Below are 16,915 nucleotides of genomic sequence, written 5' to 3' on the forward strand. Positions count from 1 at the left end.
AGAGTATGAACAATCAACAAATGGTGAACAAATGCAATAATCAATGAGGTTTGATAACCAGTTAATAATCTTATCCAGGAATCATCCTTCGACAGAGCCTCCTCAGAACACACGAAAGGTCTAAATAAAGTAACTCTTAATTCAATAGTGGCCCCACAATCAATTAGAGTTTCTGAAACAGACTTACACAGTCTGCATTTCCTACCAACCAAAGGAATATCCCTAATAGGAGCCCACCTCTACAATGTATCAAGTAAATGCAATTTAAATCTCATACAGATTTCCCGGAAAACAGGATTAGGGAATCTAATCACGTACATGATTAACGTGGTGTAGGATTTATGTATTCTACCAAAAGTCCCATAATTTTGCATCAGAAATCCAGGAGCTTTCTAAATGAGATCATACAAATAGAGCACCTTGCATCCCTCACATGCTGCCTGGGACTCCCCCACTAAGTTGTCGCCATGGCAGGTTTGTGGCATTCCTCAAAATCTGACAATCCTCCCCCATTTACACCATTATTTTAAAGCTCTATCAAAATACAAATGATCCTTGAAAGCAGTGCACAGAGATAAGTGAAACAGGAATTTTGAAGGCAATCTCCTTTACGTCAGAACATGCGCTACTTTCAACAGCAGTACTGATCTCTAAATTAGGGCTCTGGTGCGTTAACCATATTTCGTCTTACATGACTATGGGTATGTCTACATGTAAAAAAGACCCAAGTCAAAAAAGCATTTTGATGTTGCTATGCACAATTTAATGTCTGTTGGTGCAGACAAATAAGTAAAATAGCAAATCAAGAACCGTAGATGTTTTAGTGAAGACAAGTTCTTCCATACAAATGCCATATCCACTACAGGATTTTACTCCCTTGCAAATTAGAAACAAGCGTTGGCAATGCCAACAGTTTCTGCATTTGTGTGGGCATGGGAGGGACAGTTTTTCTAAAGTCCAACTAAGGGGTTCATACATTTGAGACAGTACATATATCCACTCTTAGTATAAGGCTTTACCACCTGAGAACATTTGGTAGCGTAGACAGAGCAGCTCGGCTTACTTTAGGAGGGAGAGAGGGCTGTAGCTTGGTGCACAGAAATTGTAGCATACATATGGTCTAAAGAAACACTATGTATTGCAAACATATAAGAACAATAAAGGGTTTATTTAAATACAAGTAGGCCAAGATCAATCTTGGGTAAGTACTATCACATCAAACGTACACTATCATAAAACCCAACTCAATACCTGTGGTATGCAAACCAAGGCGTAACCTTATTAAAAGAAGCCAGAAGGACGTCAAGGTGAATCAAACCTAAGGTTATACATTCAGGATAGTAATATACTATTCTTGGGGAATAAGACCAGGTTAGATATACTTTTTGAATACAATCAGTAATTCAAGGGTAGTCAATCCGGTCAGTCATGCAGTGAGACTCAGTTATAGAAATCACATAATAAACCAATACAGTTATAAGTATACACCTTGAAACATTACTTTTTAGAACTCCGTTAAGATCTAGTAAAACAACTCATATACTTTCTGGAGGGGCCTCAAGCTACTCAATGATAAGTATGAACACTCAATAACTATTTTAGAATGCTCTATGCAAAGCAGGGAAAGCAAACCCCAATTACACTTGAAGAAAGACATAATGTATTTCGAGGTACGTAATTGACCAATTGGTACGTCACTATCTTTTATCTAATAGCTAGTTGTACCCAGTATACTTTTAAGAAGTGTATAACACAGTTTCTAAGGTAAGTAAGAACATTATGAAGACAATTTAGAATAGCATCAAAGCAATTCAGGCAAGCACAACCCAGGGTTACAAGTTTAAAAGAGCAGCCGCTATTCACGGTCAGTCAGACCTATATACTTCATAAATGAGCCTCCAGCTACTTAAAAGTATTGTAAAATTATGTATAAAATTAGAGCCTGTTTTAGATCTGTATAAAGCAGACCAGGGAACGCAAAGCCCAATGTTACACAATGTAGTTCACGGTAGGTAAAACATATTGGTAAGCTTTTACACTCATTCAGGTCAGAATAATAAAACAGTACCAATACTTATTACTTTTTAGAAGGGGGGGAACACCATTCAAAGTTAGTAACGCAAAGTATACACTTTTTAGAGGGGCAGAATGCAACTCAAAGGTAAGCATAAACGTAATGACACTTTGTAATTTCTTCTTTCAGAGAGATCCAGTTTCCACACTAACTTATTTAGCAAGTAACTACTTTTACACTTGTTATACTTTCAAGCAGAATCCTTTTCTTATCCAGTCCTTGCCTAGTCTATTGTATGGGTTCCCTCAGAGACAGAAGAGGGGCCCTAGTGGTCCATAGGAGATCTTCTTAAACAAGTAAATATTAACTTTCAGAGTTAAAGTGTTCAGGGACTTCACAGACGGGTTCCTATGTGTGGTCCAGCATTAGGCCTGGGAAAGTGGTATGGGCAAATTTCAAACCACATGAATCACCCACTCAGCCTCACAGGATGCTGTGAGAAACCTGAAGCATGTCTCCCAGGCTCTTCCTGGGGATCCTCTATTCAGGTGGCCAGGGGGGAGGGCCATCGCTCTTGGATCCCAACCCTGGAGGCGGACGAGCAAGGGAGGATCACATGGGCAGGGGGTCCTTGGGAACTATGGGAGACACGCCCTCGGGCGAGACATGGTATTCCTCCAATTCTGATACACCCCTACCAGACATCCCCACAGTTGTGATGGAATATTATTAGCCGGGTCCCATCATACCCCTGTAACGTTCTGTACGGAAAAGGAGAAAACGACCAGGGAAATTAAAATCCAATAGAAATACATTCACCCATCAGGATACATTTACCCCTTTCATCCGGACAAAAACCTACATACTTTTTCCATGATCTCCAGGAAAATCTACAAGTCCAACAATCCCTACTCCCATTCTAGAAGTCCAACTACTGAGAAGAAGAGGCAGAAGGGAGTCATGAGGATTACCCATAGGAATCAAGGGGCAATGGATTGCTATGGGCAGTCTCCACGTTGTCCCGATGATGAGGTCAGGCAGAGATGGGCAAGGAGGGACTACTACTCACACCTGACTCCAATCAACTCTTTCAAAGAGTATAAAAGGTCAGCCACCCTCTTGGCATAATCTGTGCGAGATGGGGGATGCTAAAGGAACTGTTAAGACCAGAAGGAAAAGTCAGCAGATGGGAGAACCTTGGGAAGCCAGAAGGGTGGACGGACTGCTAAGACACTAAGGCCTGTGAGTACAAAGGGGGCTACAGTGTGGCAGGGGAGCCATGCCCCAGGGAACCAAAACTCCAGCTACACCTGTATGGTAGCGCTTAAATCAGTGCTTGCTCCCTGGGTGAGTTCCAGAAACCCATGTAGTTAAGGGGCAGGTGCTGGGACCCTTACCTCAAGTGAATCCCCATAGAGGACCCGCTAACACCTCCTCACTCTGAGGGTAAAAAATGCAGACCCTTTGACTCGAGAGAAGCGAAGGTGGGATAACCTGTTGCGTCAAGAACTTTGTGTAAATCCCAAAAGTGCATGTAACTGGTGAAGTGGGAACAAAACCTTGAATGTGCATCCTGGGACTTGTAGTCCAAAAGAGTAAAGCTGTGAGACAGAGTGGCCTGGCACTGCGTGTGTGCCATATGGAAGGTCTATGTAAGGTATCCAGCTGTGAAGTGGCAGAAGTGAAAGTTAAGAGTTGTAAAGAATTGTAAATTGAAGTGGTCCTGCGACTGGTCAAGCAAAATCCTATGCACAGTAGAAAGTCTTCGATTCTGGTGTCAAAAGAGATCTGAGCTCAGAAGAGGAGGGTCCATGCTCCAAGCCCGGATGAGGGAGACCAAATTGTAAACATTGTGTGAAAAGGGATCTGAGCCCGGTCGAGGGAGAGCCATAATCCGAGCCCAGATGAGGGAGACCAAGTTGTAAACATTGTGTGAAAAGGGGTCGGAGCCTGGACAAGCGGGACCTGTGGTCCAAGCCCAAAGGAGGGAGTACAATCCTGAACTTATTAATGTGAGAATCCTGACAATGTTTTGTTTGCTACATCAGACTCTCTGCAGTAAGAGACTTTGAATGGCAAAGAGACTTTGGCACTGAAGGTCCTGATACTGAGATATTGAACTGTATGAATAACAAAAAGGAAATACAAGTACCAGCAGTCACTGGGAAAGAAGGTTTTACTGTGTGTTTTGACAAGTAAAGTGAACTTCTGTTTCAAGACAGAGGAAGCCTGTATTCTGACAAAGAAAGTCTGCGTTTGACAGGCAAAGTGAACTTTTTTCAATGCAGAGGATGCCTGTGTGTTGACAAGAGACGTTTCGTTTGAGAATCCTTTTTATTTCTTAAGACTTTGCCAGAGTGCTGTGATACCAGCGGAACCATTGAACTGTGTCCTCGTGCCGAGGAAGCCAGAGCGTGCACGTGGCTCCAGTGTGCTGTCTTGTCACATGTTGAAAGCGTGGGGAAGGGAGACCAACTGTTCAACTGTCCCGACATTGTTTCTTAAACACTTTTCCTTTTTTTACATACACTACTGCCCTACACCCTTTTGTATTTAGAAGTAAGGATTGGTAATAGGTTTATTAGTATAGGACCTTCTATTTTGACGGACTCGACTAGGACTGCATTATTATTATTTGATGGTTGTAGCTTGCTCCCATCCTTAGATTTAGGTTTAAATCGGTGTTTAACCAACCATTTTAAATGCAATAAACACAGTTGAACTGTGTCTCATTTGTGTGAGTCTTCATTGAACATACCAAGTCTTTCCTTACAATGCACACCAGACTTAAGGTAAGTATTACCTAATCCCACACAGTACCTTAGGAGAAAAGAAGAGCTTCGGAGTGGATGGCTCTGGGATGCAGCAACAGAGGACTCGACCCCTGTTTTCTTGGTCTGGAGATGAAACAACTGGACACTGGATGACAACTTGCAGCAGCAGACATTGGGGAGGCTTCCAGCAAAGGTTTCTTCATGGCTTCTCACGGCTCTGTGGATTTGGCGTCTTTTTCCATCAGCCAGGTGAAGAACTAATATTGCTGTTATATTCTCTTCACTGTCTCAGTCCTGAACTATGGTGAAGGAACTTCAGGGATTCAAATTGTGTCTCTGGAGATCCAGCAAGAGTCTACCAAAGTTTTAGACTTATTTGGACTTCGTAAGACCATGCACCGCACTCAGGCTCAGGTCCCAGTATATTGGCAGTTTGCAGTCCAGCAAGGTCGCAGCACATTGTAGGATGGCTCAAAATGCAGGTCTTCCTGAAACTAGTGATCTCACCAGCGTCTGGGTAGGAGCCACTGCATTTGGGACCCCTGAGTCAATTAGAAGGAAGGGTTGCATCAGGCTTCAGTTACACAGCAGGATCTCTGGTCGCTGGAAATCTTTTCTTCATCCTTCTATTCAGATTCAGATTCAGCTCTAGTGGTCCACTTGTCAGCAGCTTCCAGAGTTGGTGTATTTATCAGGAACTACAGCACAACTTCGGCAAACTCTCCCTGCAGTTTGCAGAAAGGGGCTGTCTGTCCAATCAGGACAGCCAGCCCTCCCTCCCTCCCCCCATTGGGTCTTTCAGGCAAAGTGGAAGCAAATGGCTGCAGAGTTTTGGACTCCTCCGTCGCTTCCTGCCTTCTCAGACATACTTGAGCCTTACCAGCGAATACAAAGGATTCTTGCCGAAGACAAAACATCCACTGAGGTTGTTCACACCTAGAATGGCAGTGGAAGCCCTCAGAAACAGCAAGCAAATGAGGAATGGTTGAAAAAAGATAGAGCCCACCATTGTAGCAGATTGGTGGCCCTTCTATGCATTACAGAGGCTGATGTAACAGCCTGTGAGTAATAAGAATAGTCACAAAGGTAATACCACTGCCACCAGACATTCAAGTAAACAATTGTAACATAAATGGTACCAGGTAACTAAGCAAGGGGGATACATTGTATCTCCCCAGCACTCCAAATAAGGTGGGGTGTGCTGGCTCACTTAAATCAATGTAATGGGGATGTGAATCCCACTTTACTTCTTGGGAATAGTACTTCACCCACAAAATAATAAGATCATTAAAAGGAAGCCACTGCATTTAAAATGTTGTGTGCTGCCATAGTACATTACAGTCAGTCTAAATTTATAGGAAACTAAAATTCCAATAATACACTATGGGCACGGTCACCCATAAAAAGGGTAAAAGACTAGGTAAGAGGGGGAAAAAGAGTCCCAATTACCTAGGCAAAAGGTGAAATAATTACCAAAATCTAACCTAACACAGCCTTAGTGGTGTTAACTGGGCATTGATGGTAGCAGGTGCAAAAATGGTGCAAGTACCTGGCCATCTAATAGCAGTGCCTGGCAACTCCTGTACTCCAATGGAATAGTTTCAGCGTATACGTGTCACGACACCTAATAGCCCAAACTAAAAGGAGTACCGCATCTATCAACTGAAGCAAGATCTCAAGATTGCCATGATCCTGGTGGACCCAACATTCTTTTGACACTTTACTTTTGCTGCTATGTTAATGTTTGTGTGTTTTTTGATTCTATGGCATAATTTCACTTTTTGTAGGTCGCCCAACAAAAAGACCGATTTCTTTTCTGCTGATTTTAGGCAGGCTAAAAAAAGCTAAAAAACATACCTTTGCACCCCCCCACCCATTCACAGGTGCGATTAATTCAAAATTGGAGGGTTTCACCACCAGAACCCCCTTCACTCATTCTCTTGGGGGCGTGAAGAGTGTTTACTCAGGTTGGACATGCAGGCACCAATAAAAGATGGCAACATAGGCTGTGATTGCCAGATTCAGCCTGTGTTCCTAATCACTGGATTGGCTGGTACCGCTCCCATGGTTACTAATAAAGGTTGACCACAGTCTGAGTAGTATCCTCATGTCCTCCCCAGTGCCTGCTCTCTTCTTGTCCATTTCTCTCTATCTGTATCCCAAGATGTTCTGCTCCAAGCAATTCTGGTCCAAGTTCTGTACTGACAATACCAAACATTACTGGAATAGCTGCTAAAACTCTGACAGACTAACTGCATTTGCCAAATGGAGGAGTGGATAGGTTTTCTGTGTACTGTATTTCCTCTTACAAGCAAGTAATATTGAATAAACCCAACGGGGATCTTTGCTCAACCTTGTTTCTTGCTCTGGCAATTTCTTGACCTATGCGATAATATTTTTAAATAAATCAATCATGTGTTCCACAGCTCTCATTCTGAATGTTATGAACCCAAAGTGTTTTTCTGTGATAGGGGAACTACAGCACAAGGCTCACTGAGGGCCATGCCCCGCTCAACTGGAGCTGGGATTCGGATTTACCTTTGGAATGCGTGTCTCACTCCATCAGACTCAGAAGCACAGTAGATGATGCAAGGTTTCCATATAGCAGCAGCTGGAGTGAATGGAGTCCATGGCAGACGGTTCAGGGTGAGTAATAATCTGAGAGATCACATGTTATCACAGCATGTAATATAATATTCAATCAGTCTTATACGATACTAATTGCCACCCCCATCAACTAATCTAAAAGTCTTTACCCTGGCTCAGCAGTGATAGCTAGGTCATGCTGGCACACTTTTATTAACACACCATTGGACCCAGAAGTGCTGTGAATTTCTTAATCTCATAAACCGTACCTAGATGCAATGTTCCTCTGCCTAGTTATCTGCCAGTCTGGCTTCTATCAGGGAACAGCAGTGAGGGGGATCTGCAGGTCACTTTTGTCCAATCTCGGAATCATCCATCCCTGCCTAATGCTCTTGCACAACTTTTCTGAATCGTTCCCAACAGCCCAATACTTTTAAACATGCTCTCTGACTTTTCTGACCCAATTCGATACTCTTATACATGATCAATAAATTGCCTATCCTTAACCTATGCTCTTTCTATACATGATTGTCACTCACATCCATTGATCGGTTGAATGACCCTTGTGTTGTCCCTCTCCAATCACTACATGTATACATAATCTTTAAATTGTCCCTCTGCGGCTCAGAGTCTTCAACTGATATAAGAGCAATCCATCCTAAACCAAAGACCATATACATGATCTCAGAATAAAGGCTCAATCCACATTCTTGTACACGTTCTCTGACTCTTACACTGCTGAATCCTCCCCCTTCAATGATCACATACCATGAATGCTTACTAGTAATCTCCGTTACTCAAAGTCCTGCTCTTCCTCATTCCAGTGCTTAACTATGAGGGTGAGCCACGCCACTGTCAGGCACCTTGTTGCCTATCTAAAAATCTAAACATAGTATCAATGGCTCTGATTACGAAGTGGGATATATCACCTTAGCTTTCTTAGCTCTCATGTCTAATACAAAGTAACACAGCAATATCTTTCCACTGGGCCCGGAAGGCATACTCCTGGCCCAGAGTAGAGTAATGGGGATTACCAGGAAGAATTATATGCATTACCCTTTCATCCCTTTTCCTCATCTCAGTCATTAATTATGTGGATCTAGCAAGTTGTGTCAGTATTTTGGCAAGTTACAAAAGCGCATGCAAGTGACGCATAGTGTGATACCCGTGCATATGTTAACACCACATTGTACATTTCATGGCCATCCAAGTTGAAAACCATAGCACCAAAGGCTTCTACATTAAGCAACACTGACTGTATGCAATACAAAATGGCTGATAATTCTACTCCCTTGGCAGCAGCTCCGCCATGCCTCACGTCAAAAATCCCAGGATCCCATGTGGACTTCAGCTTGTTCAATGTCCTAATCCGTTGTGACTGTGACTTGATCAAGCTTCTCTGAGCGAGTTTGGAAGGTTTCTTACCCCCATGACCAGCACTAAATCAACCACCCCGGCCACTGCCCTCGTTCGAACACCAATTGGAAAACAACAGTCACTGCCCGGGATACGATTTATCTACCTAAATGCTGGAAAACCTCAGTTACTGATCCTGACATTCCTTTATACACCAAACCTTGAGATTCCATGACCAAGCCATTAGCTGGAGTTCTTCCAGAGCTTGCAAGACAGAACTACGACAGTCAAGTACACATGGCTAACATGAAAGTGAGCACCCTAACACTGATGACTTCTGTAACATCAGATGGTACCATAACTTCCTCTTCCCAGTTGGCACTATTCGAACTACAGATGAGAACGCTCTCCTGAGCCTTAAAAGAACCCGGTCTAGCAGTGGAATTTGTGGGCAGGAGCGGGACTTGTGATAGAGCATCTGTCCCCTAAACCTCATCATCACAAGCAGTGATGGAGCAGTGTACAGTGAGGAGAATGTTGTCCCCAAGTGACAAGAGGCCACTGCTCCTGTTCTGATATGGGATCTAGGGTTGCTCCCCATCTTTATTTGTAATTAATACCAATGGTAGTGGGGAATCCAGTTTAACACTTTTATACAGGCAATTTCTTATGAGCCGCTCCTGTAAATAATGACACATAGCCGAACATAAGGACAGGGACTGTGGCACGAATGATGAGTAGCTTTAGGACACTGTATTCCAGTGCTTCAGCAGGTGGTAGTTAGTATTTTTAGGAGAAGTCTAGCAAATGGGGCAAAAAAGGCACATGCTAGCCTGTATCCCTGCACTTTCCACCATGTGTGTCCATATACCCTGAACTTCTCATTAGTTGACTATGGTGTAACTCTAGTGTTGCTGCTCAAGCCTTTGGGACCAAACACGCTAACATTTCTTGTGGCAAACAGGGTCCCTATGAATTCCATATTTTGGGATGTGGGTCACATGAAGACCTGTTGATGTACATACCTGTCCAGCAGTGTGCAGTACTGCCCATTCCATTGATGCAGCAAGAACGAGCAGGAATGGATAGAGAGGATTTACTTGGAAGTTCACACTTCCCAAGTCCTTTATCCTGACTCTCTTTACTAATCTGGTTCAGGACAACTTAGAAAAATGGAACTTAAGAAAGGCGGTCTTCACTGGAATCTAATAGCAAACACAAACCACTGTAAAAAGAACAGTCCTTCTTTTCCAAACAGTATCTTAATTCAACAAAGTCTGTCTGTTACACAGCTGCCTGTTGTGTACTCTTTCCAGGTGTCGTTCCCTGCAATATATTTACAATAACTCACAATCTTGGGGGGTTGATTGTTCCAACATGTCTTTATTGCTTCCTCTTTCCAATGTCTCAGATCTTCTCCTTCTTGTCCCCTCCTCCTGGTGAGAACCCTTAGCTAAGGTCTGGGGGACGTATGTGCATTTCACGCTAGGCCACAATCACGGAATCAGTGGTGTCTGGATACCACCAGCCTGAGCACAAGAATTTCCACCAGGAAGTAGGCCAACTGGCTTGCTCAGGTTGGGCTGGTATGGTGAGAGGCCCGAAAACGTTGACCGTGTGCTGGCCCCAAACCTGCCAGTAGCTGGAGTCAGGTTGACCTCTCCTTCTTGACGCTCGATGGAACGGTACATAAAGTAATCCAGGCACCACCAGGCTCAGACTGGCCTAAAGGGCAATGAGGCAATGGGGCAATTCCCAAAGTGTAGCCCCAACATGCTAGCTTTTTTTGTTGGCCAAATCAGACCAGTTTGATGAGTAATTGACTGTAGTATTTTTTACCAACGTAACTGAGCAAATATTCTTTAAAATGCACAATTTGCAATACATTTCACCACCCCTTTTTCATTTGCGACTCACAGCCACATTCCCATCAATGCCCAAGCCAAGTTTATGCTCCCCCCGATACTGGTCACAAATTTAATTTTCTTACTCACAACTAAGATGCAGTGGACTCTAAAGGCCAAGCACAGGCCTTGATTTGCATGAATCTAAGTAGTTAGTTTAAATTAAACCAATGAAGCCGTTTACTCTTTTTAAATTAATGTATTCCTCAATTAATCAATTTTTAATACACAACTCTCACACGTCTTCAAATGTTGTTGTATACTTTCAGATTTCATGTATAGTTTATAAATTCATAGAAGGCTGAAGAAGACTCTGCGCTTCTGAGGCATTTCGATTCAAATCAACAAGCAATCTTTAGGAGGCCAAAAAATGCAAAAATGTGTGATCACTTAATATTCATCACCCCCTTTTGGGCACCCCTTAAGCCTTGTGCAGGCTTACATAACGACTGTCTGTTCTAGTATCGTGGCGCTCTCCTCATTCAGGCTGATGCTTTCTAACAAAATGCCATGTTCTTTATTTGTATAATACACACCTTTTATACTTCTATTATCTTTCTGTTTCCTCCTCATGACCTGAAGCCAAACAACGTTTTTCTACTTAGTTTAACAATACAAGCCTTAATCGTTTTTCAATTCATGTCATTCCATTATTTACATTTTATTCTTCCTTATTCATATTTTCACATTTTAATCTAGTTTTACAAATGTTGAAAGTCCTTCTGAGAGTTGATGTTGATTCTCTTTTGAAGCCCAGGATTATTATTATGGTATGTATTGAGGGTGGACCTGGCTTTGAGAAGCAACGGAGTGCTTTACAGAGATATACGACGACACAGATATATAACAGAGCGTTTTACAGAGCTAGACAACAGTACAGGTGCATAACGGAGCGCTTTTCCTAGGTAACAACAGAACAGATATGCAGCGGGGTGGGATACAGAGGGGCACAGAGGAGGGGTACAGCTGTACCGGATGGTGGGGAGGAAAGGGGTGGGCATGGTCTAGTGAGTCTGGTGGCGCGAGGTCCGATGTGAGGGCCTAGGCGTTGAGGCAGAGAGCTTCCCTGAAGAGGTGGGTCTTGAGTTCATTCCTCTGGAATGGCCTCCCTGCCTCTCTCCGACTTGAGCCGGATCACCAGAAGTTCCAGAAGATTTCCAAGAACCTCCTTTTCTCTTCCCCCTCCTCTGCTAATGTGCCCCTCTGCCTCTCTGACTGGCTGCCTGGTTCCTTCAGAATCTCACTTTGCACCAGGCACTCCTCGAGCAGTCTTCCCTGCACTTGATCTCCCTTGAGCCCCCTTCCATCCCCCAACCTGTACTTGCCCTCCGGCTCCCTCCCCTGCACTAGCCTGGTTGTGCTTGCACCCCTTGAGCACTTCCAGCCCAGTCATTCGCACTTAGCATGTGGACCTTCTTCTCCTGCACCCTCTGCTTACCACCGGCACTGCTCACCTGGCCTCCCCTGTCACAAGGCCTAGAAGGGCCGTTTTTGTTTTTCTTCATAACCGTTTTTTTCATCCCCCCCCCTCCTGTTTTGTTGCACCTTGAAACACCTTGTGTATAGGCACATTATCAATACCCAATAAATGGAGAGGAAGGGCAAGGAATCTGCAATAGTAGCGTTTGCTGAGCACGAGGTTGACAATTGGAGCATTCATAGAGCGGTGAATAGAAATGAATGAATTTTCCAAATGTTGAGACAGTGTTAGTGATGAATTTTAGCAGTTGGAACTCCTTATCCGAGAGGAACCCAAGGTTGCAAGCCTTCGGTGAGAGAGCAAGAAGGTCAGGAAGGATGGAGATAGGAGTGCGCAGGGTAAGGATGGCTTTGGAAGACTGGAGAAAGATGACTTCCGTTTTTGAAGAGTTAAAAATGAGGCAGCAGAGAGCCATACAGTGATCGACTGCAGTGAGACAGTTGGTAACCCGTTCTCATATGGCTGGGGTGAAGAAGGGAAAGGAGAGAAAGATTGGAGTGTCATCAGCAAAGATGATAGTGAAAGAGAAGTCTTCCTTGGGCAGAGATACAGAGGGAAAGGAGCAGTGGTTGAAGGACTAATCCATGGGGGATGCTGACAGGCAGATTGGTGGGGCCAGAGATTTGAGAGTTCCAGGAGATTTTAAGAGTGTACTTACAGGTACAAGGCAATCCAGGCAAAAGGGTATTTGCGAAATCCAACATCCTGGTGAGTGAAAAGGCGAGAGGAGTGGTCGCCCATTTCAAAAGTGACAGAGAGGTCTAAAAGGATGTGTATGGAAGGGTTTTGAGTGAGGAGCAACAGCTAGAGTTTGGAGCCCTGCGTGAGTGCAGTATCAATTGAGTGTTTACTACAGAAACCAGATTTTCTTGGAACGCCAAGGCCATGATCTTCAAGGTAATTGGGGATCCAGTTGAAGACCACCTGTTCAAGTGTATTTGCATAAAAGGGAATGAGGGAAACTGGATGATAGGTTGCTAAGACATTTTGGTAAGCAGAGGGTTTCCTCAAAATGAATAGGAGAGTTACAGATTTGAAGGAGGCAGCGAAGAGTCCAGCAGTGAGAAAGACTTAAGATCTCAGAGATAGGTGGAGGTGATTGAGGCTAAGTGTGTGACCATGTCAACGCCGGACCCCTCCTCTTTATATTAATACAATCAGATGATGTCCCAATGGACACATGACAGGGTGCAGGATAGACAGATGATGTTAAGGGGAGGGCTTGCGAGTTTATAAACTGTAACATTCCCATATGATGCCTTTGCCACATCTAAAAGTCACTAGCCCCATCATTTGTAATTGTTATTTAAATGTAAGAAGACTCTGTTAACTAGGTGAAGGCAATACTTGTAGATGATGTACAACACTGAGCATCCACCATTGGGAGTGTAGAGGTTGCATTTCTGGTATGTCTGGGGTTAGTGTGTGATGGCCATTTATTTAAATATAACTTTCAGATAGAAATGTATACAGTTTCCAAACCACTTTATGCTCTCTGCTCCCAGGAGCTTTTATGGTCTTTTAGATAAGGCAGCAATTTCAGACCTACATTCCAGGCATACTGTTCCTTCGGCCAATGAAGTTTACAATGCTATTTTTCTTCATTTTGTGAACAAACTACACTACAGCTTTCTCTTTAACAATCATTTCATAATGCACCATCTGACGAAGAAGTATGTAAGAATTCGTAAGCTAATGCTTTGCTCCATCTCTGCATAGTATTTTCCGTTAGTCCAATAAAAGGTATCAAAACCTGTGTCAAAGCGTTGAATTTTGTTTCTTTACACAACGATTTTATAACAAAAGTAGTCAGCAAAGTCTTTAGCAGAGAGGGAGGCGGCATAGGATATTGCCTTTGGTGGTGTGAGAAAAACTTAGAGACTAGATGAAAGGTTTGTGGGGTGGCTGCAAAGGGAGGAGGAGGATTTGGCTGAGCCCATTGCAAATGTAAAGGCAGCAAGGATATTGTTGTAAGTTAGGAGTAGGGTGGGAGTCTGATTCATGGCAGCGCCGTAGGTCACAATACATGTTTATTTTGAGGGTGTGGATCTCAGAAGTAATGAGGGTGAGGATAGGAAGGTGGGAATGTGCATGCAGAATAGTGTTGGTCAGAGGTAGTCCTAAGTGCATAATGCAAGTAAGTGTAGAGGAGGTCCCAAATAAAGCCTGCACTCCCATTGCCCATTTTGAAGTACCAGGAACATTCACACCAACATATGTGACGTATGATGAGCAAATAAACCAGCAGGAGAGCCGCAGCTGGGCTCTGCCCAATACCCATCAGAAAAGAAACACCTATTGAAGTATGAATAACCAGACAACCATGGGCAGTAAGGTATCCATTGAGAAAACCCTACCAACAAATGAGACGAAATGAAAATTGCCTAAGTACCGTCCCGGAAGAAACCAAAAAGGTCTTAATGGAAGACGAATGGTGACATCACAAAAGCCCGGACGGACCCACAGATGGAACAAATGACGAACCCAGAATAACACAAGGACACGAAACACCATGAGAAAAGAGATCGTAAGCTTAAGGTTATAGAAAACTACCAAAGCGTAAGAGAGGTAAGATGTAAGCAGGATGAAGATATCCAACCAGCTAACACCTGTACATATGCTTGGAACTGCAAGAAAGCTAAGAAAACAGTGTGGCTTGCTATGCTAAGTAGAAGAATAGTGCAGCAAGCGCCATTGGAAATAAACTACCTCAAAACGTAGCACAGTATTATAAGTGCGATTCCACATTACACGAAAAACAGAATCAACTCAGGTTACTAGAGGCCAAACAAGACAAGATTCATATTATAGCAAAGTGAGAAGAGACGGCTGAATTGAAACTCAGCAGATGCAACTCGTGCCAGGAGAGCCAAGGTCATACCAATAGAAGGAACGAACAGTAGCTACATCTAATTGAAACTTAGGAACAGAATATCCTGCCTCTGAAAGGTCAAGATAAGGAAGCGTAGGCAGGTGGCAAGCCGAATAAGAATTAAATACACAAATTGAGAGAAACTAGGCAAATTCACGGTGTCTGCATCACGTGACCATCCGAGCGAGGAGAAGCACGAGTTCACACCTACACGTGGCATCTACCCAGGAGAAGATATCAGAACTTTCTCAGGCAGAAGATGCAGTTTCGAGGCCAACCACAGTAACATAATTGACACATTGTTGTTGAAGTGATGATTGATTGTAACTTTTTTTTATTTGGTTTAGTTGCAGCGCAACCTTTCAAATATTTAAACATATAGACAATAATCATTCATATATACATACAAAGGATAACATAGCATAACACCAAAGTATAAAATCATACTAATATTAATAATCACCCTAGGGTACAGATTACATTAATCAATTTCATTACCCCCGCTGGAGAAATATTCATCAGTATGAAATTACAAAATAATACCACTACCTCGCACACACATGCATTCCCATTCTATGTTAAGATCAACCTAAACAACATGCTTAAATACAACTACAGGTCATGCATAGTCCATGACTTAATCTGAGTTACAAATACATAAATATGCCATTAGAAAAGATCTCAATCTTTGTTCCCCTAAGCTTTTCTGAATTTCTTCGACTCGAGGTAGTACCATTTTTAAAAATTGCACTTTCGCTGTCTGTACCCTCTCCCTTGGATTCGAAAATAACATCTGCCATATTTGATCATATGCCACCTCAGTATGGGTTACAAACACTTTATCAAAGCATCTTGACCGTACATTCTTCAGAGCACAACATTCCACCAACAAATGTTGTAAGGGTTCCCTTTTTTCCATTGATAGACAGTATCTACAATAATTTCTATCCCTTGGGATCAGTTTTCCGCCTGCACAGGACATCACGGGTACCCCGTAGATTAAATCAGAACCTTAAGTAGTCAGCCCGAACCTTCGGTGACGGACATTTCACTAGATACAGCGCCATCATTCCATGTTGCTTTTTTCCAAATGTCCAGATATTAAAATCTTTATATTGAGTGCACTTTGCTAAATTTCTAGGCCCATCTGCTTGAAAGAATTTCTCTTTCGCACAGTCAGGGTTCGAAATCAACAAATCAAGGGACACATCAGCCTCAGCCAAATGATCTAGCACATAGTTCCACCATAGGGAAAACATTTCTAGATTTTAAGAGATTATAACCAATTACTTCTAGAATAGTTCTGCTTTTTACTCCCAGCAGGCATTTGCGTAGAAAAGCACGTTGTCTCCACACAGCCTGAGCGTGAATGGATAGCAGCCCAAATTCGTGGCGTATTAGAGCAATTGGTACTTTATTAGGTAAAACTAAAATGTGCTTCCAGTACCTTGCTTCCAACACCTCCCAGTAATGGCATTTCTCAAGCAGCCTACCCTCCACACCATATAGCATAATTGGCAACACCTTCATTTTATAGAAGGACATCACATGCTTCAGGGAGAATTTCTCAAATGTATTTATTAGAATTCTAGACTGTGAAATTAAGTGCTGCAATTTATTACCGGCAGAAGTCACCTCAGCAGATTTAATTTGTCTATTGGTAATGTCAATACCCAATATTTGTATTTCGACACCCTTAATAATTCAATATCTTGGAGCGTCCGTGATAAGGTAGGGTAGAGGTTCTTAGATCCTGCGGTGGCAGAGCAACTTAGAATTTGGGATTTGGTTACATTAATCGTAAGTTTATTTGTTTTAACATAATCCCCCAACCGTGCCAACATGCGTTGTAGGCCCTGTGGCGTTTGTGAAATTAACATAAGTTCACCCGCATATAGCAGATAAGGGATTTGCTGATCACCAATCTTC

General features: G+C 42.9%; 1 protein-coding gene across 5 annotated transcripts in view; it reads left to right on the forward strand.

The window, feature by feature from the left end:
• The window catches only part of OSMR (oncostatin M receptor), a 608,749-nt gene that overhangs the window by 248,252 nt on the left and 343,582 nt on the right, over window positions 1–16,915 (forward strand). For all 5 annotated transcript variants that reach the window (XM_069627159.1, XM_069627158.1, XM_069627161.1 and 2 more), the window contains one exon: window positions 7,260–7,434. In XM_069627159.1, coding sequence (XP_069483260.1) covers window positions 7,260–7,434 — 175 coding nt within the window. The remainder of the gene's footprint in view (window positions 1–7,259; window positions 7,435–16,915) is intronic.

This window comes from Ambystoma mexicanum, chromosome 6p, assembly GCF_040938575.1.
Source record: "Ambystoma mexicanum isolate Mex_15411 chromosome 6p, UKY_AmexF1_1, whole genome shotgun sequence".
In the NCBI taxonomy this organism is placed as follows: Eukaryota; Metazoa; Chordata; class Amphibia; order Caudata; family Ambystomatidae; genus Ambystoma; species Ambystoma mexicanum.